Source organism: Hermetia illucens, chromosome 4 (genome assembly GCF_905115235.1).
Source record: "Hermetia illucens chromosome 4, iHerIll2.2.curated.20191125, whole genome shotgun sequence".
Taxonomy (NCBI): domain Eukaryota; kingdom Metazoa; phylum Arthropoda; class Insecta; order Diptera; family Stratiomyidae; genus Hermetia; species Hermetia illucens.
The window spans coordinates 45,971,893-45,997,885 of record NC_051852.1 but is presented as its reverse complement, the minus strand read 5'-3'; the positions used below and the strand labels follow the sequence as shown (position 1 = coordinate 45,997,885).

General features: G+C 40.1%; 1 protein-coding gene across 4 annotated transcripts in view; it reads right to left on the bottom strand.

The window, feature by feature from the left end:
* LOC119655696 (ras GTPase-activating protein raskol) overlaps positions 1-25,993 on the bottom strand; it is a 426,106-nt gene that overhangs the window by 261,247 nt on the left and 138,866 nt on the right. For 2 of the 4 annotated variants that reach the window (XM_038061704.1, XM_038061707.1), the window contains exons 2-4: positions 23,885-23,997; positions 23,697-23,723; positions 23,247-23,412 (exon numbers count right to left, since the gene is read on the bottom strand). In XM_038061704.1, coding sequence (XP_037917632.1) covers positions 23,247-23,412; positions 23,697-23,723; positions 23,885-23,997 — 306 coding nt within the window. Of the gene's footprint in view, positions 1-10,511; positions 10,917-23,246; positions 23,413-23,696; positions 23,724-23,884; positions 23,998-25,993 lie in introns of those variants that run through there. The other 2 variants (XM_038061705.1, XM_038061706.1) reach the window with 2 other exon arrangements.

Sequence of the window (25,993 nt, the reverse complement as noted above, 5' to 3'; positions counted from 1 at the left end):
AAGCCCCCCATTCGTTTTAGTGATTACTCACGGCACTCTTCGTCAAATCACTCTTTGCGGATGACACTCATTCGTTTCGTGAATCACACTTGAGCTTTAGGCTTAAGACGTAACGAGAAAATTGGCTTGGCAAATTGCACTTATTTTAGTGCATTTCATGTTCACGCCGCCAACGATCATCTAATAAATGAAGTCTAGCAACGCTAACCTTTTTTCCGGGCCGCGGCTTGGGAAATCGTGTTCGAGATGCATGAGCGTGACGAATCGAATTCCCTATCCTTTCAGATTAAGATTTTCGTAGTGAGGGGAACGATCGCCAAAGTTTCGGATGGGGTAGCGAGTTGGTGCAAACCTAATTGAAGGGCGTAACTTAACGCCATGGGAGCGTAAATCCCAGCAATTCAATATCCCTAGCGCATGTCCGACGTCCCAATCTACATCATCGCTCCATCTGAGGTGGAGTATCCCATGTATTCTTTTTCTACCATAGATCATGCCTTTACAGACTTAGCGACTGATGTTTATCTTCACCCATGTAGATTAGGTGACCCGCCCATCGCAGAATACTGTCCTAGATTTTACCCGCAAGCAAACGGTGGTGATGCGACTCATTGGTTTCTCCGTTATAACTTCGTAACTATGACTGAAAATATTAAGTTCATACAAAAAAAAACAAGTAATCAATGGACTTGTTTCCAAGTTTTTTACTTTGTTCATTCCTAAAAACAAATTCTTACTCATACTTTCTATAAAAACTTTTCTGAGGTCTTCACTTTGCGTTCATTTTGCCGACCTAAACTTAAAGAAGTGTCAATTTTTATCTTTATTAATACAACTGGATCATGATCCCCTCTCCCAAATACAGCACACTTGCACCGAATGAAAAATTTAGTTTTGTTCGAGCCCTTATATCAACTCATTTAATCATACTGTCAGTCACATTTGAAAAAATTGAGAGCTTCGCTTAAAACGTGAGTAAAAAAAGTAAGAGACAGTTTCTCCCCAGCGGATCTGGTCCGTCATCAAGTGGATGCAAATTCAGGATCCATCGATCCAGAAATTTTTTTCTGCTTCGCCCGATCTACGGTCTTTTTTTCTATATATGATTCACACTTGTTTGTTGGGGTAAACAATACCAAGTGACCACTTTAGTTCACGCTGCTTCCATGGAAGAGCTGAGGGATCGGCTGCTCAGGATGCAACCATCAATTCATTTTGAAAATTTTACATTTCAGTGGCCGAATTTATCAGTAAATTTTGTGTTAGATTAATTATCCACAAATTAAAATTAAGCAAATTTATCAACTCCTCAATCAAGATAAAATTAAATTTCACTCATCTCAAAGCAATTAAAAATTTATGGATTTCCAAACAATACCTATGACTAATTAATGCCGCTCCTTAGACATTCCAAATTAATTTATTCCTTATGTTTCCAACGAACACTGAATATGTTTATCTTAACTGAATAATGTTTATATCTGAATTCCCCGCCATTACTTTACACATCTTCCCACAAAAAAATGCATTACAATTAAAAGCGCACCATTCCATGAACCAAATGAATGGAAAGCCAACCACCAAAGACGAAGAGCAAAAGATGATCAAGAAAACCACACACATCCAGGTTGTATGGCGGCTTGACTTTTAACGAGTCAAATAAAATGATCACGAGGATTATATTTCTTCACAATTGAACAATGCTATCCAGGAAACCGAGATGGATCAAAAACAAAATTAACCACACAATGTTTCCGGATATTGTTTGATACAACTTTTTTTCGGCCGAAAAAGCATCAGACTGAAGACACTGAGAACGGAAAAAGTAAGTCAAAAGAAAATAAAGATGCTACGGACAAGGTGACTGGGGTTCTCCGGATCTACCAGCAATTTTCGCGGGACTGTAAACAATAAGCATGTGAATGATGTGGGGAATATCAGTGGAATTTTGGTAGTAATTAATTGGTCCACGATATAGCAAAGATGACGGGATTAGGATTTGGGTAAATTAATGAATAATTTATGGAGATTAATAATTATGTCGTTGAAGAAAATGCCAACGAACCGCAGGTATGCATAAGCGTTATGGTAGAACTGTTCTTTGTTTCCGTTTTGAACCATTATGTCTGGAATCTTTTGATCTTCAAAAACTACTTTTTGTGCGGAAATCTTCTATGGAACTTGGGTCTTTATTTTCAAATGTTACTCTTAATAGGTGACGAACTCTTAATAGGGGACGAACATCTATATATGTAGGCATGAAACACAAAATCAAATGAACAGGTGTCACTGAAAACTGTGTTTGACTGCCATAAATTAGTTCAAACAAAAGTGATTCCTCTATGAGTTCTAAGCTTCCCGATATGATCAGTGACCCGTTTCTTTCGTGAATTTTATATTATTTGTTATCTTACTGTTATTAGCACTGTGGTTGGGTTCCAGTATATTTTACATATTGAAAGTTAAATCATATATATTCCGATATATATTCCAAATTCGCAAATGTAAGTCCACTTACTGAAGTAGTAATAGGAACAGGTACCCATGATCGATCCGAAATGTTCAACCAATCTTCCAAGATATCGACAATTTGATATTATTTAAAAGATACCTCTGTTGACATATATGTACAAAAGTCCAATGGACCCGCGACAAATCTGAAACTGAAACTGAATCCAGGGAAAAAACAACTTTTATTGAAGCTGAGACATCCAGGATAGAGATATTGGATGATGTGACAGCTCACAGTGAAACTGCTGTTGAAAATCAAAAGTCCTAAAGAAATTGCGTATGAAGTTCATCAAGAGTATCACCCATTACATAATTGCATCTACTCGTAACTTTCAATCAGTTTTCAATACTTTTCCCAGATAAGCAAACTTCAGCTTCTGAATGAGAGAAGAATGCTAAAAGGGGCGACTATTCAAAATTAGGTCAATCCGAATCTAATAGATCCTCAGAAAATGGGTACCGGAACATCGCGAAAAAATGCATTAATTAATATAGGGATGCCTGGTCCCCTTAATAAAACAATCCAGTCCGCAGGTGCCAACAATTTCGATTAACGCTCACTTTGCAAACATAAAATTTTCCAGAAGCCCAGCTGGATATAAGTTTATTTACAAAGTAAATTTCAGAATTTTATTTTTTATGTACCTGGTGCTGAAAGATCATTAATTGGCCTTAAGAGCAGCATTTCCGGGAACACTTCGAAAACCAAGAGGCCGGCGGGGAGTTTGCATTTACTTTCACCGGCAAACTTGAGTCCAGACAACAATAACGATTAAAATTAATATATTTTTGAGAAGAAGATGTAACAGAACTATTCCCTTTGATCGTGTTCATACCTTGAATTAATTAATTTCTCATTTTTGACTAATCTTCAATTCCTCACATGCTTTTGAACAGTACCTAATTGGCAGGACCTCAATATGTAGATAGGCTCTAGCAGGTGAAACTCTCTCTCATAAGGCCAAGGATACCATTGACTGCAGAGACCTTGATCCTCTATAACTTACCATCTCATCACTGAATTTTCGGGAAATAACCCAGACAAATCGTCTGATTAAAGTCCCACTAGCTTTGGGACGAAAAATCTTTAAAAAAATCCTGCACGATCTTAAAAAAAAGAACTAGCATATGGTCCTTTTTCTAAATTGTCAATAGTATATAATAATCAATAATTTTTGCACTCGTCAGCGGTATTTCCTGTGGACTCGATGATCTTCTATATTAGTTGCATGAAGCTCCTGCAATTTTTGCAGATTTTTTGCATCCTAGCGTCATGGAACACAAAAATACTATGTAGAAAGTGCAACAAGGAAAATACTTGTTGCCAATCATCAACTGTTCTGAGTGGAATATTCGCAGGAATGTTTGTCTCTCCCTTCAGTAGCAAGTGGTTGAAGTTATCGTTAAATATGAAAGGATATCTTAAAACAGTGATCTATAAGGAACCAGCCACTTTCTGCTTCGGTTTCCTCCGTATTGATATCATTCATTTTTCACAATCTTTGGTGAAGAAAAAAAGTTTCAAAAGGTTGGCATAGAGTGGATCTGAAAATAATCTCAATATCTCAAGAAAATAATCTCAGAATCTCTGGAAGAAAGTAATTTGACGTGACAAAAGGATTTGTCAGCAGAAGGCAAGTAGATGCGAAGGCACAGGCAGTTCCGGCAAAAAGGCAGGGTGAAGCTAAAGCGAATGGCGCCGAAACCAGATGTGATTGAGGCATCAATTTCTGAAAAGACGTTGAAAAAGCCTTTACTCTTAGAAGGCGTGAAGTGCACAAGCGAATTATGTCTAGGATGCGGATGCGTCAGTAAGGAAGGGTTCGGTATCTTTTATTTGATTAGTGACACTCTGAATGCAGTGAGGATAAAGGAAATTCATCAGAGGTGTTCGCTGAGGTCTACCCGTAAAAAGTTTAACCTAGCTTCAAGAATATGAATTCATCAAGAGGAGAGCGATCCAAAGCACCGCAGTAGAAAGTAAAATGGCATCACAACGATGAGATGACTAATACAATTGCTAGATATAAGCCCGATTGAAAATATGTGGGCTGGCATAAAGCTCGAGTTTCGTCAAAAACATACAAAAAATACTAAGCAGTTAATGTATCATTTTCGTACTATTTCAAAAAAGCTCACCGTGAGATTGCCCGAAGATTTAGTTGACAATATGTTATTACTATAATATGCATTAGCAGGTGCCTTTAACTATACCTCCTTCACAGTGGTTTGTAACGCAGCAAGATAGCTTGGAATCGCTGTTAATCAGTTGAATTCTTCACATTCTGGAGTGGAAAAAGGTCGACATATTGGTCCGAAGGAGATCTATCGAGATATTATGTAAAGACTGTCAATATCGAGAAATTCTGTTTCCTCTGTTATAGGCCTTGATAAAGTAAATTGTCATCGTTACAGCTCCTGGAGGACAGGTGGTGGTGGTCGAGGTATTTGCGGACGAACTAACCGTATCGTAGTTGGACTGAAAATAAACACCAACAAAACCAAAGTTCTCAGTCTGACAGGTCATCGCACTCGTCCTATCTGCATTAATGAGCAGAGGCATCGAAGTCGTTTGTATATTTAGGGAGCATAGTGGACAGTGGAATCGAACTGGATAACGCTCGACGTATCATCAGTGATGGGTCAATTTGAAACTGTTTTTTGCTATTGTTCTTCCTGCGTTGTTATGTGGGAATAGCGCATGGAAAATAATCACGACTGTCACTGGAAACCTCCAGACCTTCGTCAACACCTGTTTGCAACGTATCATCGGAATTAGCTGACGTGATACTATTTCAAACAGAGAACCTGATCGGCGTACAGGTCTGTCACACGTATGCGTCATACATTGAGGAGGGCGACAATTCCATTGTTGGCTACGCCCTGCAGTGATATCCACTTTCCCGAGATGAGCGGAGCATTTGGCACAGAACAGTACAGGAGGCATGCGGGTGTCTTAAGAAGTCCTGAGAGGAGTTGAAGCGCATTTCAGTGGCCCAGGTACGATAGCGCGTAGGTGTGGTTGACGTACTATACCTCACCAAGGGGTGAACAGCAACGTTATATGTATATATAACCGTAACCCAAAGATGGTGTCTCCTTAACGGACTCATGATGAAAGCTAGGAAGACTTGACTAGTTATGTTCACTAAGCACGTCATGTAGAGCAGCCACACGCTACCAACCTCATCAGGGGTGGAAATCCGACTGATGTAAATAGTCAAGTACATCTCGATGGAAGCATCATATCCATTAAACATTTCAGAAATTCTGCAGGTTGAATTGATAAACCTTTGTACTGATGAAGGGGGTGAGTTGCTCCCGAGATATATATGTACACTGAAAAATAAAAATTGTAGTTTGATCTGCTAATCTGTCAATTTTAGGCTAGACTACAAATAGAAGACAATATCTAATCTCCTTTGCAGATTCATTGGAAGGATATGGACGTAATTACACTGGCGACCAATGGAAATCTCACCAATCATACGGTCATGCAACCGACTGAAAGTTCATTGACAAACATCAGGTGGATTTTAGGCTTGCTTAATATATGGTTTCCAGGTTTGTCTTTTAGAAGGTATGTTCTGTCGTAATAGAAGAATTGTCAAAAAATGGCACAGACTTATTCACCAACAGGTCGGTTATGCAAGATTGATTGAGCTTAGAGGTATCCTCGGAGAATCCGACAATGAAACTGGCACGGAAAAACGACGTTTACATGAAAGGCGGAGATATATGTCATTTTCTTAACAGTGGCAAATGTTTCCGACAAAAATTACGGACCATACCATTCTAATCTGATTCTACAGTCGATCACTGTTATTAGCACTAAATACATCATATCAAGTTAGTTAGTTATCAGTTGCTGATGAAACTTATACTGAATGAAAGATTTCTGATAAGAAAATTGGCATATAGGTTCACTAAGGGTCTGACATTACAATAGCTGGACCAAAGCCAGTATTTGGCATCTGCCAAAAAAAATACAAAACTTCACGTAACAAAACAGAGAAATCCTGCCAGCAGTAAAAATCTATGTGAAAGAACCGGGGTCCACTAGAGCAGCATTTTTATTGTCCCTTAAGAAGTGAGGAGAAATGACACTGCTCTATTGCTGTTGCACTGCTCATGTTCTCAAACTTGGCAAAGTACAATAGGCCTAATAAAAAGTGTGAGTGCTTGGAAATACGGTTCCATTGACCAGACAAAACTAACAAATATCCAGACGTGAGCTGTAGCCTTTCAACCAAGTCAGGCATTCATCCAGGGCTACTTACAAATGTACCTGCACTATGCCTAGAAACCACCAAAGTGTTACTCTGATCTGGCAGAATTTTGTACGGGGCAGAATCATTAGGCGGCAGTAGTGAAATCATCTTTTCTACTAAAAATTACTTGAATCAAAGAGCGTTTTTTTTGGTTAAAAAAACAAAGCAAATTTCTCACTAATCATTCATCGGTTAAAATTAAATTATCCTGAGAGAGTTTTAAAATAAAGAAATAAAAAAATAACTACGAAAAGTTGATAATTATGAACAGGAACTTTGCAACTAAATTGTGCAAGGAATAATTCCCTTATTAGTGGAATACCATTGCAGAAAGCACTGAAATATGATACCCAAGAATTTATTATATTTTAGTTAGTGATAATTCTTTTGATAGTATCCTTTCAGCGGTCAGCAACGCATGCGATCTTAATGTGTGCATTGTCATCAACTATGAGTTCGCTTATAGAAAAATTTATCCGCATAAGCGCCGGGTAAGGCACCGGTAAGTGAATAGAAAATAAAATACCATTTGCGTACTGAAATTGGCTAGGCGAACTGTTAACGTTTTCTGAGCATGACTTTTTCAGGTACCACAAATAACGTCACACGTAGGATAGACCGACCGGAACGAACTCGGCTACGGAAGACGGCCAAATCATATGAAAGCTTTATTGTGTGATCTCTATTACCATACAGCGGTACAGAGAATTTTACAGGAGCTCTCACTCTGTAAATTAAGCATCCTTCAACATCAGGAAATGCTGTAATTTGTTGGCCCTACCACATGCAGCTACTATTAAACCCCTCCATGAACGTCTGAGAGACCTCAACGCAGAAATTTGAAAACGGGATGCAAACGAAGAAACAAGCGGAGGGTATAATGTTCATGAATCTAGTCGTAATCTCAGTATACTTTCCTATCTTCGAATGCATAAACGGACAGGAACGTCGCTCGAATGGAAATATATTCAACCAGATTCAGCATATCCTCATCGAGAAAAGAAAACATAGGGCAAGTAACAGTAAGCGCAAGATTTTCACAAATCTGGGTTCAAAATCAACGCCAAAATCGTAATAATCCTAGATGATCCAAATGAAGAGTGCATGATGATACCGCCACCGAAATAAAAGCAGTTCTTTAGGCATTAAAATTGGATAAGGTGCCTGGTGTTGGCGAACTGCAACAGAACTATTAAATGTGGACGATGTAGTTCTATGTAGTCGCATCTAAGACGAAGGAGATCTTCCCGAGGGCTGTCACAAAAGGACTAACTGCTCAATTCAACAAAAAGGAGGTTGGCTATGCTGCCACAATAAAGAGATTGGCAGATTGTACTTTAGTTCCATTATCGTCACATTTACTGTAATACTGAAATCTCACAGCAGTGGTATGAGCACAAAGGCGGACCCAAACATCCATGACAACTGGAATACCTCGGCAAAACAAGCTGGTTAATGCAAACGACACGCTACTAGTAAAATCAACGTAGTTAGTATTTAGTAGTTGAATTTCTTCGACGACAAATAGAAGTCTTCTAAGAAATGTTAGAGTCAGCCAATAGAGTTAGAAGCAAATTGAACAAAAATAAAATGAAGCACACAACCTAATTCAGAAGAAATCTTCCCAGTCACCAAAATATTACAATAAGGGTCCTCATCATCGAACAAGTGAACAGTTTTTGTTTTTTTACTTGGGGTCACAACTCGGTTGGAACGTTAATGGGAAGGAGAAAATACAGGTTGTTTGAGAAATATTTGGCCCAACTAAGCAGGGAAATGGGCGGCAAATACTATACAACGAGGAGTTGTGTGATCGGTTTAACGAACCGCAAGTGTCAGTTTTAATCAAACTTGAATGAGGCGGCCCTATTGAACGAATGCACATCCTGAAGGGCTAAACTCAAGCCAAACACCCACCTACCAGGTGGGCCTTCGTGGCCTACGTTGCGTAGTTGATAGAGGAACCATTTAGCAATGAATTTGATGCTCAAAAGTTTATTTTATCATATGAGCCGCAGAAAACTCTGAGCACACTCAGAATTTCAGAAATACTAATTGTATAATGCTACCTTCATCGCTGAAAGCAAAAATAAAACCTGAAAATCAATCAGTTCAGTTAGACCTCAAAATGAAAAAATATGCAAAATAAGCCGAAACACTGCAATTGAGAAGACACTTTGAAAATGTGTAACGTCATAGATTGCAAAGCAACTAAACGTGAAGCGCACAAAAAGTGAACTTTAGGGAGGGTAGGAAGGCCAGAGAAAGGAATAGGCTTAAATCTCATCGAATAACTAACTAGTTTGTACCCCTGTATTAAAGAAACGAAACGGAGTTGTTGTTTCTCAGAGAAAACGGATGTTCTATAAAAAAAGCCCAGTTGTCAACATGTATGCGACTTCTGGCAAAGCTAAAGAGTGCGAACTGAAACATCTTAGCCTCGCAGCTAAGCATACCCTTTATACCACAAAACCTCCTAACCGAAAACCGCCTTCTCCTTGAAATATTCAAACCCATGAACAAAATATTATGATGGTTGCGTAAACATAATAATTTCTAGGAATTTAACATATACTTCAGACAACATACAGCAATTTGATTGCTAGAGCAGCCCCAAGTCATTTTTGGTTTTATTTTTTCAACTCTAAAATTAGATCAAAGGCAAGCAGTCAAGCGACTGATACTTGGAAGTTATTAATAAATCATCTTCAGAAGAATGTGTTACGCATCATTAAGCCAACCAGCCTAATTACTTTTCTTATTGCACGCAAATATCATTTTGTAAAGGCACCATCTCTCCGTACTCTCTTCGGCAAACAATGAACATTTCTGCAGGGAAGTCTTCGGTGCAGTCTTGTGATATCTTAAAGAGTTTATATGTCTGAAGATGTTGAAGATATGAAGGAAAAATGTAGAGAAAAATGTCATTGTTATTATTGCATATTATTAAATGTTCTTCAAGTGATTTCAAGTGGGTTTTGATTAGGGTTGCCATTACAATTGGTGATTGCACTTTCATCTTCCCGAATTATAGACTATATCGGATCATCTTCCATCTATAACAATATAAAGCAGGAAGTAACCCCTGAAGTTATCCTGTTTCATCCCCATGAAGCAGTCTTAATGAAATTTGGATGCATAGACGAGTAAAGCTGACTGCAGGCATGACTGCTTCATAGTATCTTCAAAACGCTCTAGAATACTTTCGAGATCTAGTTACCTTGCTAATGAACAGTGTTTTGGGATGTCCGTTCAAGCCTAAGAGGAATCCATGAACTTCACCCTCCAACAACAATCCGATTCCCATACGTGCTTACTTAACTACGCACTAAGGCCCTGAATAAGTTTTCAAGTAGTTCATTTTCTTCTTCAATTAGAATGAATTAACGCTATAACTACTCTGATCGCTCAACCACTTAGATCATCTCTATATCCATAAACTCATCCACCATATGTGCTCCTCGCCTGATCAGCTCCGCTCCACTATATTAGGGTATCAATGTTGGGTGTATGTTCTTTCTGTTGCTGCGTGATATTGCTGCAAACTCCTCCGCAGCACTCCAGAAACAACACCGACCAACTCGTATTCCCATTTCTGTAACAAAAAAGCCTGAAAGCCGTCAATAGGCAGATAGTTTCGCTGATAGCTGGGAACGCTCAGCTACATAGCTGGGTTAGATGGCATTCGAATGATCGCATATTTCTCTTTTAGGAAGCAAGTGTAGGTACTTCAAATTTCTAATCCACACAATGCACTTGAAATTGACCGGATTGCACCCACGCACGTGTGCAGCGACGCATTGCACATAGACTCGACAACTACACCACCGCAAGTCGTTCCAAATATGGACTAAGCATAAGCGTGAGATTCGTGCAAGTGATGCGTAACGCACTTTAAAATTTCACTTCCAGCGCTTTGTGCACTCAGTTTACACGCAGTGGCACCGCTGCACCAACCGAAATTTAATTCACTTTTCAGTGCTTGACCGCTCCGTTCATGCGTATGCATTTATTCACCCCCGCTGAATGGAGTTCGCGCGAAATGCAACTAACCATCCAAGGACTTCAAACGTAACCGACGTTAATCCACGTACGTGAACACTTCCAACTCTATGGAGGTCGCGATTGAACTGAAAACGTGTTTCGCTCTCGTCGAGTGGTTCGCTCTGAACAAGCGGCCCCAATCCCCCACGAATTCAATTTTCCGTGTTTGCCACTGTCATGGCTTTTTTCATTATGCACTGTATGAGTGATCCCCTGGCTGAAGACTCCACGCCGCCGGCATACGCATGCGAAAAACTTGAGCGGGCGAAGGTGAGATGGAAAAGCCGCACCATGAGCAACATGTGTACATGTGGGGAGACAAATGCATGTTGCTCTCTGTTTTGGTTTTCCACGCACTAAAAGGGGGAAATGTAAAGTTTCAGTGAGAAGTTTTTGTACGACTATTGAAATTTAAGCTTGGAATGGAAAGAAATTAATGCAACCTAAACTCAGAAAGCGACAAAATTGTGAGTAGATTGTTGTTAGTTGGGCTTTACCATAGAAATAGGTACTACATTTTATAGGGACAACACAGGGCACTGTGATCAGAGTGCTATGGAGTTTGGGTATGAGAAACGACTGCCCTAAATGGTCCCCTTTTCAACGAGGAACACGGCGTAGCCCTCATAATCAAAGTAAGGATCCATCCAGTCATTCAAAACCCAGGTTGACTATGAAAAAAAACCCTTTGGTGGTAGGCGACTTCACTCCTTAGTGGCATCCAAACAGTAGCTTTGTTTTTATTGTCTTGTTTCCTTAATATTTCAATGAGACTGGGATTCAATTTTATTATCATCACATTTTTTCATGCTGTGCAAGTGATAAGCTCATAGCAGCAAGGCATACACAAAATTAAACACAGACATCCATGACGACTGAGATTCGAACTCGCTCTACTCCCTCAACCATCGCGCCGTCAAAGGCACTCTAACTCGAGTTAGCTAAGCGTCAGTCTCTCGATCCTTTTGCTCCCAGTTCGAATTTCCGGCCATTATGGATCATTGGATCATCGGCTTAGTGCTGCCCTGCCTTTGCAGGTCTTTCTGATATCGTCTGCGGTTCTTAACAAGTCGCTCATGATATGGGGAGTGGCATTAGTTGGCATTATACCTGCGACTTAGGTACTTGTGGTGAAAGAACGTTCCTCAGTGAAGAACGAACTGCGAATGATGAGTACATGCCGCGATAAACTGGGAGTCTCCAGAGTCATCGACAATTCTCTAATGATACCAATAAGGTAATGAGTGAGTATGAGTCCGATTCTACCAAGATAGTACGAAAGAGGTATCAAGGGCTTAAACATCTGGCGAAACTGCAGACAAAGAAAGCCTCGCAAGGTGATGAAGGGCTTCTTTGTTGTTGCTGAATAATAACTTCTTAAACCCAGTGAGAGCTCGTCGATTGGCTTTATCATAGACGGAAGACGGAAGAATTTGAAAATGGTCGCCAGTTGTAAAGCGCATGCGATCTACAACTTTCCTCCATAAAAACATAAGCGAAAGTATGAAAAACAGGCTGATAGAACTTGAAGAGCTACTAGAGCGCATCCTTCTACAGGCGGAAGAAGAGGGGCAAAACGGAAAAACGGACCGTAGGTAATCTGTTTCAGAATGAACAAAAGGAGGAAATCCTGGCCGAGATACGCTGCAGGCTTAAACCTATATCAGAAAAATTCGCTGTGTGGAAGTTTCCGACCACGAAGCAGATAGGTCACAAGGCGACACCTTGCAACGAAACGTAGACCTGTTGTCTCTATTGAGATCCTACCGCGGTTCGTGGAAATATTGCACACACTGTGGGCGCGAGATGTTGCTCCGTCTTCAGGGCAGAACCACCACAACGAAAGAGCTAGAAGACGGCTAACATGGTTTGCATCTTACAAACGAACATACATCGAAACGCAACAGTAGAATTCGCTTTTTAGAGATAACATTTTTTTGACGTTTATCTAACACCGGATGAGATGTTGCCAGGTTTTAAATGCAGATTTAATTGTAAACTAGTCACCCAACAAATTGAGGCCCTGCGGAAACTCTACTTTCACATTTTCACAGTTAATGCGTCAAAGTCCATTTTTCACTATAAAGAGGAAGTCTTCTCTATAAAAAAGGAGTACACTACCTAACGTTTCACTTTTAGTCGGACCTACAACCTATGCTAACATGAAAGAGGGTATTTTTCTTTGGCACTGCAAATTGGCAGGATTCGTGCTGACCAGTAAGGGAAAGGAGACCCCTTAACTGACATCTGCATACTGAGTAATCGGAAAATGCCCTCAAAACTCACCAATGGCGGATACGCCGAGATAATGCATGCTGCCGGGGACTCACCTGAAGGCAGTTCGATTTTAGAACAGGAAAATCCACAGTAGTGCTATCATAGAAGTCGTGGATGCGGTTTGCAAAACTGAGGCGTACAGCCGTTAACATAGACGGGTTACTCGCAACCCGATCAAGGCACTCACTTGAATGCGCTCTTCTAAGCTTAAAAACCGACATTTTTTTCAATACAACCAACAATGGTCTACATCCTCGATTCAAAAAAAGTTTCAACTCCTTCTGGCAATATGAACTTGCCCATGAGCAGGTTACAACCCACGATTTCCAGCTGTGCCTCTGCAAGCAGCAAACCCAAATAAAGGTTCAGTAACCAGCTATTCTCATCATACTCTTCCCACGCAGCAGAAGGACATGGTATCCCACCTCAAGAACCATTTCCTTGAGAATATACACTTCTTTTATTCCCACCAAACCATAAACCAAGTTGCTTACATTAATAATAATACTCGTTGGCGCAACAATCCAATTGGATCAGGGAATTGAAATGTGCTACGGGACTTCATTCAATACCGTAACAGTACACTACAGCACTATGTTGCACTGTAGGAAGCAATGTGATCAGCATTGTGCTCCCTCGAGATAATTACCCTAATTTGACTCAGGTACTCATTCACAGCTGAGTCAACTGGTATCCGACGTCAAATCATGATATAAATCCCACTGCCATCAGTAAGATTTGAACCGCGACCTTCCGTACGACAGCCTTGTCCTCTAACAACTAAATTATCCGGACACTTGCTTACGTTGGCATAGTTGTTAATTCGAATGCTTCCAACCTTTGCTGCAGGCGCTGCACTGATGTCGATGCCGAATCCTTATCAATTTATGTTAGTTGTATTACGGTAAATAAAATGTGATGCCCAATATTTAGAAATAGAATATTGTTTGAGGTAAAATTCTGCATGGATTTCAGGGGAATGTAGTGTCGATCAAGAATTTAACATACGTTGAAATGAGACTTGTCAGTTACGGGAGTAATTAATCCGTCGTCTTCATTAGACAATCAAAAGTACTATCACATTTGATCATTACATAGTTAATCGCAGAAATGTTCTTTCCTTATCTCTGAAAATATATACAAATATGCAAATGGATTTGAACAAACTCGCAGCATTGATAGATAAGATACGTCAGATAAAGCAATTGTCCCTCTTCAATGACTATAGGGCACATAGCAAAGCTTCGACAAAGGTGGTCTCTGGTTTAGGCGTGTCTTATCAATGAAATCCGAGCATCCCGGTTTTACACAGAGGCCTACCAACTCGATATCGCTAATAGATATCTAGCATCTTGGCTTGCCCATCACCTCATATAGGACAGAGTCTGCCACGTCTTTTTCTACCATAGACATTCTTCCCATAGACTTTGTGGGCGAATATATACGAATATGGATCAAATCACCTGCCCACCGGAGCTTATTCTTAATCAATCATCCATCCTCCAACAACAATTTTTCAGTAGATTAGAGAAGTAGAGAACGCATTCGAAGGGAGATGCGTTTAAGTGCTCCCAATTTTGCATGCTAACAACCCAAGTCTACGAGAACTATATTCAGGATAGCCCTCCTGCCGAATTTCTACAATCAATGTCTACCGTATAGCGATGCAAACCAAGAAAATCCTTAACCCACATCCCAAATGAAAACAATCTCCTTGCTATTCGAAACTGTTAGGGGAAGAAGGGCAGTGCACTATGCAAAACACCACACCCATACTACATACAATGTTAGTCGAAGGGAATACCATGTTCAATTTCCAAATATTGATGAACTTAATAAACCTACAGGTTGCTCGGCGATCAAGGTTCTATGTGTGATAAGCCGAGTGTGCACCAACCTCAGAATGGAAATACAAAATTGCTTAGCTCCAAGCTTCTTCATTGTAGCTGATCCACGCCGTTTGCCACTTCAACTGTTCTAGAACTTCACAGGCTTTCATAGCAATCGAGAGTGAGATTTGTCATTAAGGGGCCTTAAACCCTTCACTTTTCCCAATAACATCATCTTTGTTGCCCACTGGTAAGATTTTAAGGAATTGTGATCCAGTTTTTTCGAGCAGGAAACGAAACCTAACAATTGCAAACTGTTCATCACCCACACCCCTCCTTCCCGCTAAAAAGAAATTCTATAGATTAGGGATTTTCACTAGTCATAGAACATGCATAGAATATGTAATCGTCCTTGGACGATAGGATGAATAAAAATTATCCAAAGATCTCATTTCTGGCTTGGACATAATTCTAATAATAATAATTCTTTCTAATTACTTGAACCTTGACTTCTATGAAAGGACGCAGTATAGAGAACTGGAAGCTACCGCACAACCCCTCTATCAAAGTTGATGCTTGAAATGTTAGGAATAGCATCAAGTGCAGGATGAAGGGAATGGTATCATATGCGTACCTATTTGAATCCTCAACCGTAGCCATGAATCTCTCCTATCATATCGAACAGCCAAACACAAAACTATGCAGATTGTAATGTTATACTCATGTTTAGGTTGAAATTGGTTGAAGCCATAATTGCACTCGTCCTGCCCTGCGTCTGAAGCCTTGCGAAAGCATAAAACATAGGCTTTCGAAATCCAGAAGACGCTACCATTCCCAAAAGACATTCTTTGAGGTGTGCTGGCGTTAAACGCCTGAATATGGACCACAATTGAGAATGTATTACAGGGACCCGTAGGAGCTACCTTGCAGTTTCTCTGCAAGACGTTTATTTAATGAGTCTCTATGAGCTAGATATTCTAGCGGACGCAATGGTGGAGCATTAGGTGCCTAGCCATCTTACGGAACGGTTAAACCGAAATCTAAGTAAGCTTCTCCAGTATAGCCACATAGTCACATTCGCTCTTTTCCCGAAATTGCCACTGCTTCTTTAAAGGATTAGCTGTAATTGATCCATGTATCATACACTACTTCTGTACGATCTGACCAGAATATAGATGGAAAAAAACTGAGCCTTCTTCGGTTGGAAAGGCGGGCTTCGTTCGTTCTTAATCATTTGAGGTTAACCTAGAAGTTACCCTCGTGAACAGATGAAACCTCGGCAGAAGCATTGAAACATTTAATAGACATTAGTGAAACCATCTACACATTTCTCTATAATTTGGCTAACGAATAGTACACAACTTAACTTATCATAAACAATTCACTCTGGGTCGAAAAATTAATTGCATATAACATTTATCACCCAATCTGGCGCGCATCATAACATCATTTACCGTTCTCCGTTCGTAGCATGGTGGAAATGAACGTGGATTAAGTGTGCGGCAAACAAGCAAGTTGGTTGCCTTTTTTCTTCTAAATTTTTAATGACTCCAACAATCAAGTAGCCCGTGCACTGCATGCTTGATTACAGTCGTCATAAAACGTTAATTTGGCGGCCCAGTTGAATTGGATCGGCTCTGGCTCTTGAAAGGCACCGAGCATAAAGGAAAACGAAAATGGCAACAGAAATTGGGTCAGTGGATAGAGCTGGAAAGGAACGGTTTATTATTAATTATTGTTGCATAAATTCATCTTTTTTACAGTTCAAGTGAAGACAGTACAACTTTGATGCATATGCGAATCACTCAGTCAACGCGATTTGTAGTTCTAGTGAAGTAGCAATGATTACAGATGTTAACCACTTCGTTCGTTTAACTGTGAAGCATAATGGACGTGGATCAAAGATCTATAGAACGACCTTTGAAGGTACCATTTTAGTATGTCAGCTAGAGTTCAAAAAGTATCTTTCTGAGCTCCGAATATGAACCCAATCCAAAAAGATCTGTTTCATCTTTTTGTAGATAAAATTACCTTAATCTACGTATAAGTCGTAAGTGACTGCGTTACAGATTCTGAACAAAGGTATGACGAGAGAAATCAATCTCGGTAGAATTAACCGATGAGGTTGCCTAAAAGAAAGGATTTCACAAACTTCCTGCCGCATAAACTTAAAAAGTTCAATGTCCTCCAATAATGTTACGAGAACAAAAGTTCTTCTGTAGCGCTTCCCAAAGTTAGTTTTGTAAGAGCATAAATTAACAATGGCGAATTTTGAAAGCCCAGGAGCAATAGCAAAGAAGGAAGCGGGATAGTTTCCTCTGACAGCCGGTCCCCAGCAGGAAACCAATTTACTGATAGAGCCAGACGTTAAATTCCTCCGTTTACGAGCAAAAGAAATAATAATAAGATGGAGGGTCTTTTCGAAATCAACCTCTATGTGACTGGGGGTGATGATCGTTCCCAGACACGGTTTAAAGGGGCGTTTCAGTTATGCTCGGGAGAAGAACTTAGCTCATCTTTTACAGACATGACGCCCCAAAAATGACGAGAGTGGCCAATAAGAACTGGTTTGGTACTGGTCTGAACCAAAGCCCTTCTCGCGAAGTAATAATAACAAAAATAATGATCGTTGGCACATCAATCCAATTGGATCAGGGCCTTGAAGTGTGTTAGGGCACTTCATTCAGGACCACTTTCATTCATAATAAATTTTGAATAGCAGAGTATCTGACTTTCATCTGCCTTAGGTAAGTCATCCTTTATTGTGAAAAGTAGGAGAACTCCAGGACAAGAAAGCTTGCCTAGTCTTTTATACTTGTTAAAAGATACACATATGTTTGCAAAGATACGTATATCAGATTCCGTGATTGTAATTTTCTGGACGGATACCTTATATGACCTCAGGTATTTTTCCTAACATATTGCCCAAAGGATACAAATTCAAAAAAGCACTGACCGCGCCAAGTATCTAACCAACCTACTCCTATAAAAGCGAGGCCAGACGCCAAACGCATGATGTGTACCAGTCACAACAAGTCCATTGAAAAATAAAATTGAGAGTGGCAGCTACCAGACTACTGAGTTAGGCAAGCCATGAAGAAAAACATTGATATAAAGTCGTCGTCAATTTGGCAATAGCTAAGAACTGACCGACGATAATTGAGATGGGAATGTCATTCGCTAAAAATCGACGCTAAACCACCCATGAAACGTATCAGATCGGAGTAGGGCACCTGCTATACAATTAAGGAGAGGAATGACCGCAAGATCAAGCAAACCTTACAAAACAAAACTGAGATTCATTCGCCATGTACGAGTAGTGATAAGCTAACTCTAGGGATGGGTAATAAAACAGAAACCGAAGTGTTTATGATACCTATTAAGTGACATATGGGCATACTTTAAGTCACCCCTGTATTACCGTTAAGCAAATTAAAAAGTTCATGAGATTTGATTAAAAAAACTAAATTAAGAGTTGCTAATTTAAGTAAGCTATGAGAATAGTAACTAGAACCATCCAACCAATTATAAAAGCATTCCAAAAACGATCTGAAAATATGCAAGGAAACCACTAGGATAACCAAAATTCTTGGATACCACTTTGCACATAAATTAGAATGATCAGTAACTATACTGTTGTCTGTTTCTGAATAATCAACCGCTTAAAACAATAAGCCCGCGGAGCAGAGAAGGCAATAATTCTCACTTCTGCCTACTTTTCACAGATTGTAAGACAGATCCTTAATCGATCAAGTCTTATTATAGGAAGGTGCTGTACCCCTACCCTGTACCGATCATGTCGCATATCGCGGTACAAATTCTAATCATCACCATCAACGGTGCAACAACCAGAAATTCCATATCCCTAAAAGCTGTCTGGCATGCTAGCCGACCGCATCGCTCCACGGGAGGCAAAATCTGCACGTCTTCTTTTCTACCATAGATGCTGCCTTCATAGACACTCCGGGCTAGATCATCCTAATCCACATCATTAAGTGACCTGCCCACCACAACCTATCAGACAGGTTTTACCAAGAACTAGATGGTTGTGATATCGTTCATAAATTTCGCGGTTATATAGGCTACGAAATCGTGATCTTCATGTGGGCAATCTAAAATTCTTCGAAGGATTGTTCTCTCGAACGCAGCTAAAATTTCGCAAATTTTCTTGCTAAGAACACAAGTCTCCGAGGAATACATGATGACTGGCAAGATCATGGTCTTGTACATAAGAGCTTGAGTTGATTGAAATGAGCTCTGATGGCTGCCAATATGCGTGCGCAAAGTTCGCCAATGAAGCTGTTACCGGTTGTGATTTTCAACCTTAGATAGGAGAAATTATCAACCGTCTCAAAGTTGTATGCACCTATCTATATTGTTCTTATTTGACCAGTGCCATTTCTTGATGTTGCTTCTTTGGTTTTTGGTGCTGATATTCCCACCCTGTACTTCGTAAAATCTCCATTACTGTTTAGCCCAAGATCTCGCGTCTTTGACTGCCTAATCGATCGAGTTTATAATTCTCGGGTTGTTCTTTCCACAGTCTCAAGTCGTCAGCATAGGTCAGCTGTACAGTGGGCTTAACGAGGATAGTGCCTTTCGCATTTATATCAGCATCACGGATCACTTTTTCCAAGAGCAGGTTAGAAAGGACACATGATAGGGCACTTCTTTGTCTTAGGCCGTTGTTGATAGTGAATTTTCTCGAGACAGATCCTGCTTGTTTTCCTCTGGCTTCGCACATTTAGAGGGATCAGCCTAGTCAGTCCTATTAATTTGGTCGGGATACCGACTTCTCTCATGGCTATCTACACTTTTACTAGCTACATTATCAGAGGCAGTCTTAAAGTTGCTGAAAAGATGGTGCAAATCGTGCCCATATTCCAAGAGTTTTTCTGGATTGAAGCCTCTTTGGTATGGACCGATGATATTCTGAATGCATAGAGCTACCCGACCTAACAAGATAGCGAAGAATATCTTATAAATGGTACTCAGCAACATAATACCTCTATAATTGCTGCGTCATATCACCCTTTTTATGTATGAGACAGATAATGCCTCTTTGCCTGTCGTCAGGCATTAATTGTCTACGCGTGGTGGACTACTAATAGCTTTTGCAAATTTCTTTCAAACTGCCTCGACAAGTGACAACGATTTCCACGTGAAATTTTTTTGGTAATTTTCTACGTGACAGGCCGCCAACCAGGTTTGAAGACTCAGAACTGAAGGGAAGTTTGAGCGAAGATGACACTTCGAGTCAACAGAAAATGACAGACATATTGAAGATCGATAGGTCAACTATTTCAAGACGATGACCAGCAATGGACAAATATTACAAATCAGGAAAATGGATACCTCATCAACTAGCTAGCAAATGAGGAATAGGAAAAACATATCAGAAATTCTGCTTCAGCAATGAAACAAAAAGAGTTTCTTCCATCGAATCATGACAAGCTCGAGAAATGGATTTAGTTCGAGAATTTGAAAGTGAATCGTAGACAGCCAGTAATATCGACAGCTAAACCAAGTCGGCTTAGAAGGAATATAATGCTGTGTGTGTGGTGGGACCAAACAGGTGTGGTGTATCATGAGCTACTAAAGCCTGGCGAAAGGACAAACGGTGTTAAATTTTTACTGATTGGAAATGATCAACTTGATCGAAAAGTGGCCAGAATGGACAACAAGACACGGAGAAGTAATTGTGACGGTGCCAATTATTTCTATACATTTGCCGGGATTTAGAACTTGTTTAATTATTTTTCCATTCTACCGAAGTGAACTACTCTCTAAAAGTTAGCTGCTAAAGGGTTAAGTAGAGGAGTCACTCGATAGAATAGTCAGTCTACTCACAGCTCTCACATGCATCGCGGAAACAATGTAAGTCCTACTAACATCCTCAAATTCAGAATCAGAAACACGCTTAACACAGCTAGTTAAACTAGCGAGGCAACTCACAGCAGATTCGCTCCGTGAGGAAATGTCAACCTTCTCGATCCAGGTTGCGTACACAAAACAGTTTCAAAAATCTTGGCCCCCAGGATACATGTTGGCACCATTGGAGATACAATTCCGAAGCCATCAAATGCAATGAAACTATGTAATTGTACTACAGAGAATGCAGTGGTGTCAAACCAAACCAAAAAACACATCGCGAAATGAATCCACAAACAGTGCTGCTACGTTGAGTTTGCTAGACAATGCTCTCGCAATGACTAGCACGTCTAGCACAAATCGATCGACTCGACTCTTACGCGATGGCCAACGTCATCGAAGAAAACTTGATCTCCAACCAACATCAGCCATTATAACAATCACACTCCTGGGAGAGACATATTGAAATCCGGCCATACTTCGTCATGACATAGGCAGCTGAATTATCGTAATTTTCTTGCAGGCCCGATGTTCCATTCGAATAATTACAAGTTTATATAATAATCGTTGGCGCAAAAATCCATATTGAACCAAGGCCTTGAAGTGTGTTAGATTACTTCATTCAAAACCGTAACGGTACACTACAGTCCACTAGAAGAGGCAATGTGGCCAGCATTGCCCTCGCCCGAGATTGTTACCCTGATTTAACTCAGGTACTCATTCGCAGCTGAGTCGACTGGTATCCGACATCCAGTCACGATAACAAATCCCTCTGCACCAGTGAGATTTGAACCGCGACCTTCCGCTACGACAGTCCAACGCTCTAACCGCCTGAGCTATCCGGACACAAGTTTATATTATATAAAGGCATTTTATTGAATTTCTGCTGGCAATCGTCAATCTCCCTTGGTAATTCCCAAAAGAATTATTCTTGATATTGGGTGAAACACAAGGGAGTGAGGATTCAAAATATGAACTCCAAAAAGTGAAACAGGCCTCGTTCTCATAACCTAACCAGCCGAAAAATCTGAAAAAGATATAATAACGCAGCTTTACAAAATCTAGTCCTGAAAACACACCCCATTATATCTGCTCAAATAGTTTTTAGAAATTTACCCGAAAACCCCCTTAAGTTTATTCTAGAGGCATTGGTATAAGTGAATAGAAACCTTTATACCCAAAACGTCCGCTTACGGTTTTAGACTGTAGGAAAATGCTTCATTTCCAATTCAGAAGGTACAAGACCAAAGCTGTCCTGCAACACAAAACACGAATTTTAGAAAATTGCACATCCTAAGGGGCGCACTTTGAAAGAAACCATGATGCGCTGACAGGGGCCATGGACATGAACTCCAGGCGTTTTTCCAATCGAAGCAATACGTATCGATATCATGAGGCGGAAAAGTTCGTTTTCAGATATGGTGAAGATACACCCTTTCGAACCTGCACTATAAAAGCCGCAGACAATGTCCACCTAAATGTCGTGGATGACCTAAATTATTTCTTCTCAACAAACGATTTCGTAGTTCGAACCGTTGCGAATGATAGAAGACCAAGGATATTAGCATATTTATTGCTATCGTGTGGAAGTCCTTATCACATCCTTTTTGTTTCTAGCATTTTTTCTCTTTAATTTGGAAAAACCTAGTTCCAGCACTTAACCACTGTAGAATTTTGTAAACATAGTAAACTTCAGCACAAATCTATGCCATTAACTTCCCATTACAAATTTATATTTAATTTCGAAACATAAAACGGGCACAAACAGCCCGCATTAACACTATTTGTCACTTCGCTCAACGTAATTAAATTCTCGCGATGATTCTCATCATAGCAAAGTTAGAGGCTTTGACCACAAATGCTAGTGCTCAACTAACATTGCACATTCTGCAAAAAAATGTAAAGATCAGATTAACAAAGCAAAAAGATTTAAAAGTATCTTAAACTTGTGTGTTACCATCGCCTGCTTAAACGGTTCAGTAGTTTCAACGGATTATTCAGTTTTTTCACTTTCTACTCTCCTACATTACCTTGGGTTTCGTAAGAACAGATTTATAGAGGATCAATGAGTCCGTTCATTCATCCGTTGAAAATTTATTGGCTGTGATGGAATAGAAACTTTTTGAATCTTAAACTATTTCCACTCTAGTATGAACGGCACCGACAGTTTTCTCTTGGTTTTTTCGGCTCCAATTGGCAAGCCTTCCACTATCTTTGCTCAGTCATGCAGACATGTGACATTATATGACTTTCCGGCTTAATTATTCTTTCCCCCGTTAGACTTCGCGCAATTACAACGATTTACCGGTTTTCCCCCGGGATCTCCGTGTCACATTTATAACAAATAGACCGGCGTTGTAGTGAATTTTGATGTACATTACAACAGTGTCTAGACACTTTCTTACAGATCATATCTTGGGTTTTAGAAAAGATCTTGACTTACCTAAATCACTGTTGAGCGTTGTATTTAGCGCAATATCCATTTGGTATCCATCGGAGTCTTCAGGCTCCTCGGTAACAGTCGGTGGAGCATCCCAAAGTGGCTTGATCGGTCGTCGAACGCGGTCAAGCCGAACTCTGGGAAACTCTGTGAATAGGATGTCGGTGAGCTGTTGAAATACGAAAATTGTGGATAATTAATTATGATCCGAATATAAATTTATTTACAGCGATACAAAGATAAAAAAAAACTTTAAAAACAGAAATAAAAAGTTTAAAAAATTGATGATAATGAAAAGCAAGGAATGATTCAAAAAGGAGTCATTATTTGGATTGACACGATTATTGATATTTATGTTCTGAAAGCTCACGATGAATATAATTTAAACAAAAGAATCTTCCAAAGAGTTTTGGCTCTTCCCGGTATCTAATCATCACATTCAACGTTCATTACCTCTTTGTTCGGAGTTGCGGGAAATATCTGTACGATTTGTTAGTTACAAAAGCAGATTCAGGCATGCAAAAATTAGAAAAAGCACTGTTAGTAGTAGAAATAGCAGAATATCGGCTATTACATTCTCAGATTCATTTCATAAATCCTAATTTACATATTTAAGATACTGATAAATGCGTATTACTCACGGATATTTCTTCGCTGCAGTAAGCTGTGAATGTCTGCTCGTCCTGCTGCAAAACACAATACAAAGGACTCCATGGAAGATTTCGATTCTTCAATTGTGAAAGCCCTTCAACCTCTGGAAAGAAAAAGAATCTTTAGTCAAATGTGAACAAAAATCTAAAAGCAAATCTAGAAAAACTAAGTTTCATTTTAGAACAAGGGCGAAACGTTACGAATTGTGTATCTCTTTCAGTATTACAGAATTAGCCAGTATTTAGGATAAGAGGTAGCTTTTTTCCTTCTTTTCTCCTCAAAGCATATTTAAACTTTTTTAGTTTACAGACAGCCAAGATAAGAACTCTTCGAATAAGTGCAGATAAGATAAACTTAAGATCCATGACGCAAACCTGATTGTATACCCGAAAGCGTTGTGAACTCTACACTTTTCGAATATTTGAATGCAGGAAACCGGAACACGAAAAACATCGCGTGCACAAACCTATCTAATGAATACACACTCCTAAAATCTTTCGCGCACTTCGAAATTTTCGAAGATTTGTATGTATGAAATGAAAAGCTCTTATACTGAGTGTTCTTCGTTCAAATTAAATCTATCTTTATGCGGGAGACGTTTTGGATTAATTTGATTTTTGATGGTGGCTTATAAATAAATGGTAAATATTCTTGTATTAGCTTATTTCAAAAGAAGAATAGGTTCGTCCTCCGCTTCCGCAAGAATTGCCATCCACGGGTCAGCGTCACAGGAAAGAATTCAATGAAAGCATCAGGACCTGACGATAGCCCAGCTGAGTTCTGGAACTCAACGCTCTGACTCAGCGAATTCTTCAATCTCGTTAAAGCAACCAGATTGTACAAGGCTGTAGCTAAAGGCGGGGGAATATCCCCCGTCTGTTTGAAGAAGGAAGATGGGATATTTACCGAGAATGAAGAGGACAGGGTACACCTGCTTCTCAAAACTCATTTCCCGTGGTCCTACTCCACGGTGGCAGGCGACAACATTCTGCCTGGCACCCCAACAATGAATAAAAGGGGAAGGAATGAGAGCTGGAAACTAGTAAAAGAGGTATGCTCTGAAACAAGGCTAAGATGGACAGTGGAAACTTTTAAACCACTGAAATCTCCCGGAGTGGATGGCATTTTCCCAGCACTTATCCAGAGAGGCCTAGGAATTATCTTTAGAGTCTCTTCTGAGGGTGGTAAGGGGAAACATAGCACTGAAATACATACCAAGGGCATGAGGACGGGCAAAAGTGGTCGTTATTCCGAAAGCGGGTAAAAAGGATCCTTTTCACCCTAAATCTTTCAGACCAATCTGCCTAACATCGTTCGTACTCAAAACGGTGGAGAAGGTCATAGACAACTATATTAGAACTTACGTTCTAAAGCGCAATCCCTTACATTACTGTCAGCACACTTACCGGGCAGGACGGTCAACTGAAGCTGCGCTGTATCAGCTGACAGAGGAACTACGGGATGTCAAAGAAACAAAAGAAATTGCACTGTGCGCGTTTTTGGATATCGAAGGAGCATTCGACAACACATCGCACACAGAGATACAAAATGCCCTGAACCGCAAAGGAGTGGGAAACACCCTGGCATTCTGGATGGGCAAAATGCTAGAAAGCACGTAAATAGAAGTACCGACAGGCACAAATTCTATTGTCATGAACACCACTCAAGGCTGGGGTGGAGTAGTATCGCCGCTGATGTGGACTATGGTAGTGGATGAACTCCTGGACGTGTTAACAAATACTGGAATACAAGTCCAGGGTTACGCGGACGACATTGTTTTAATCTGTAGGGGTCAATATGAAGATACCCTATGTGATAGAATCCAAACTGGGCTAAGGGTTACTAGTGCCTGGTGCAGGAAGGTGGGACTGCGGATCAACCCAGCCAAAACCGCCATAGTACCATCCACTAGAAGGCCTAAGCTTGATCATCTGAGAGCCATAACTTTACATGATATGGACGTGAAACGAGAAACAGAGGTCAAATATTTGGGAATTACGTTAGAGCAAAAATTACTCTGGAAGACACATGTCGGAAGGCCACGAGGGCTCTGATGACTTGCAGATCCATAACAGGAAAAAAATGCGGTTGTAGCCCGA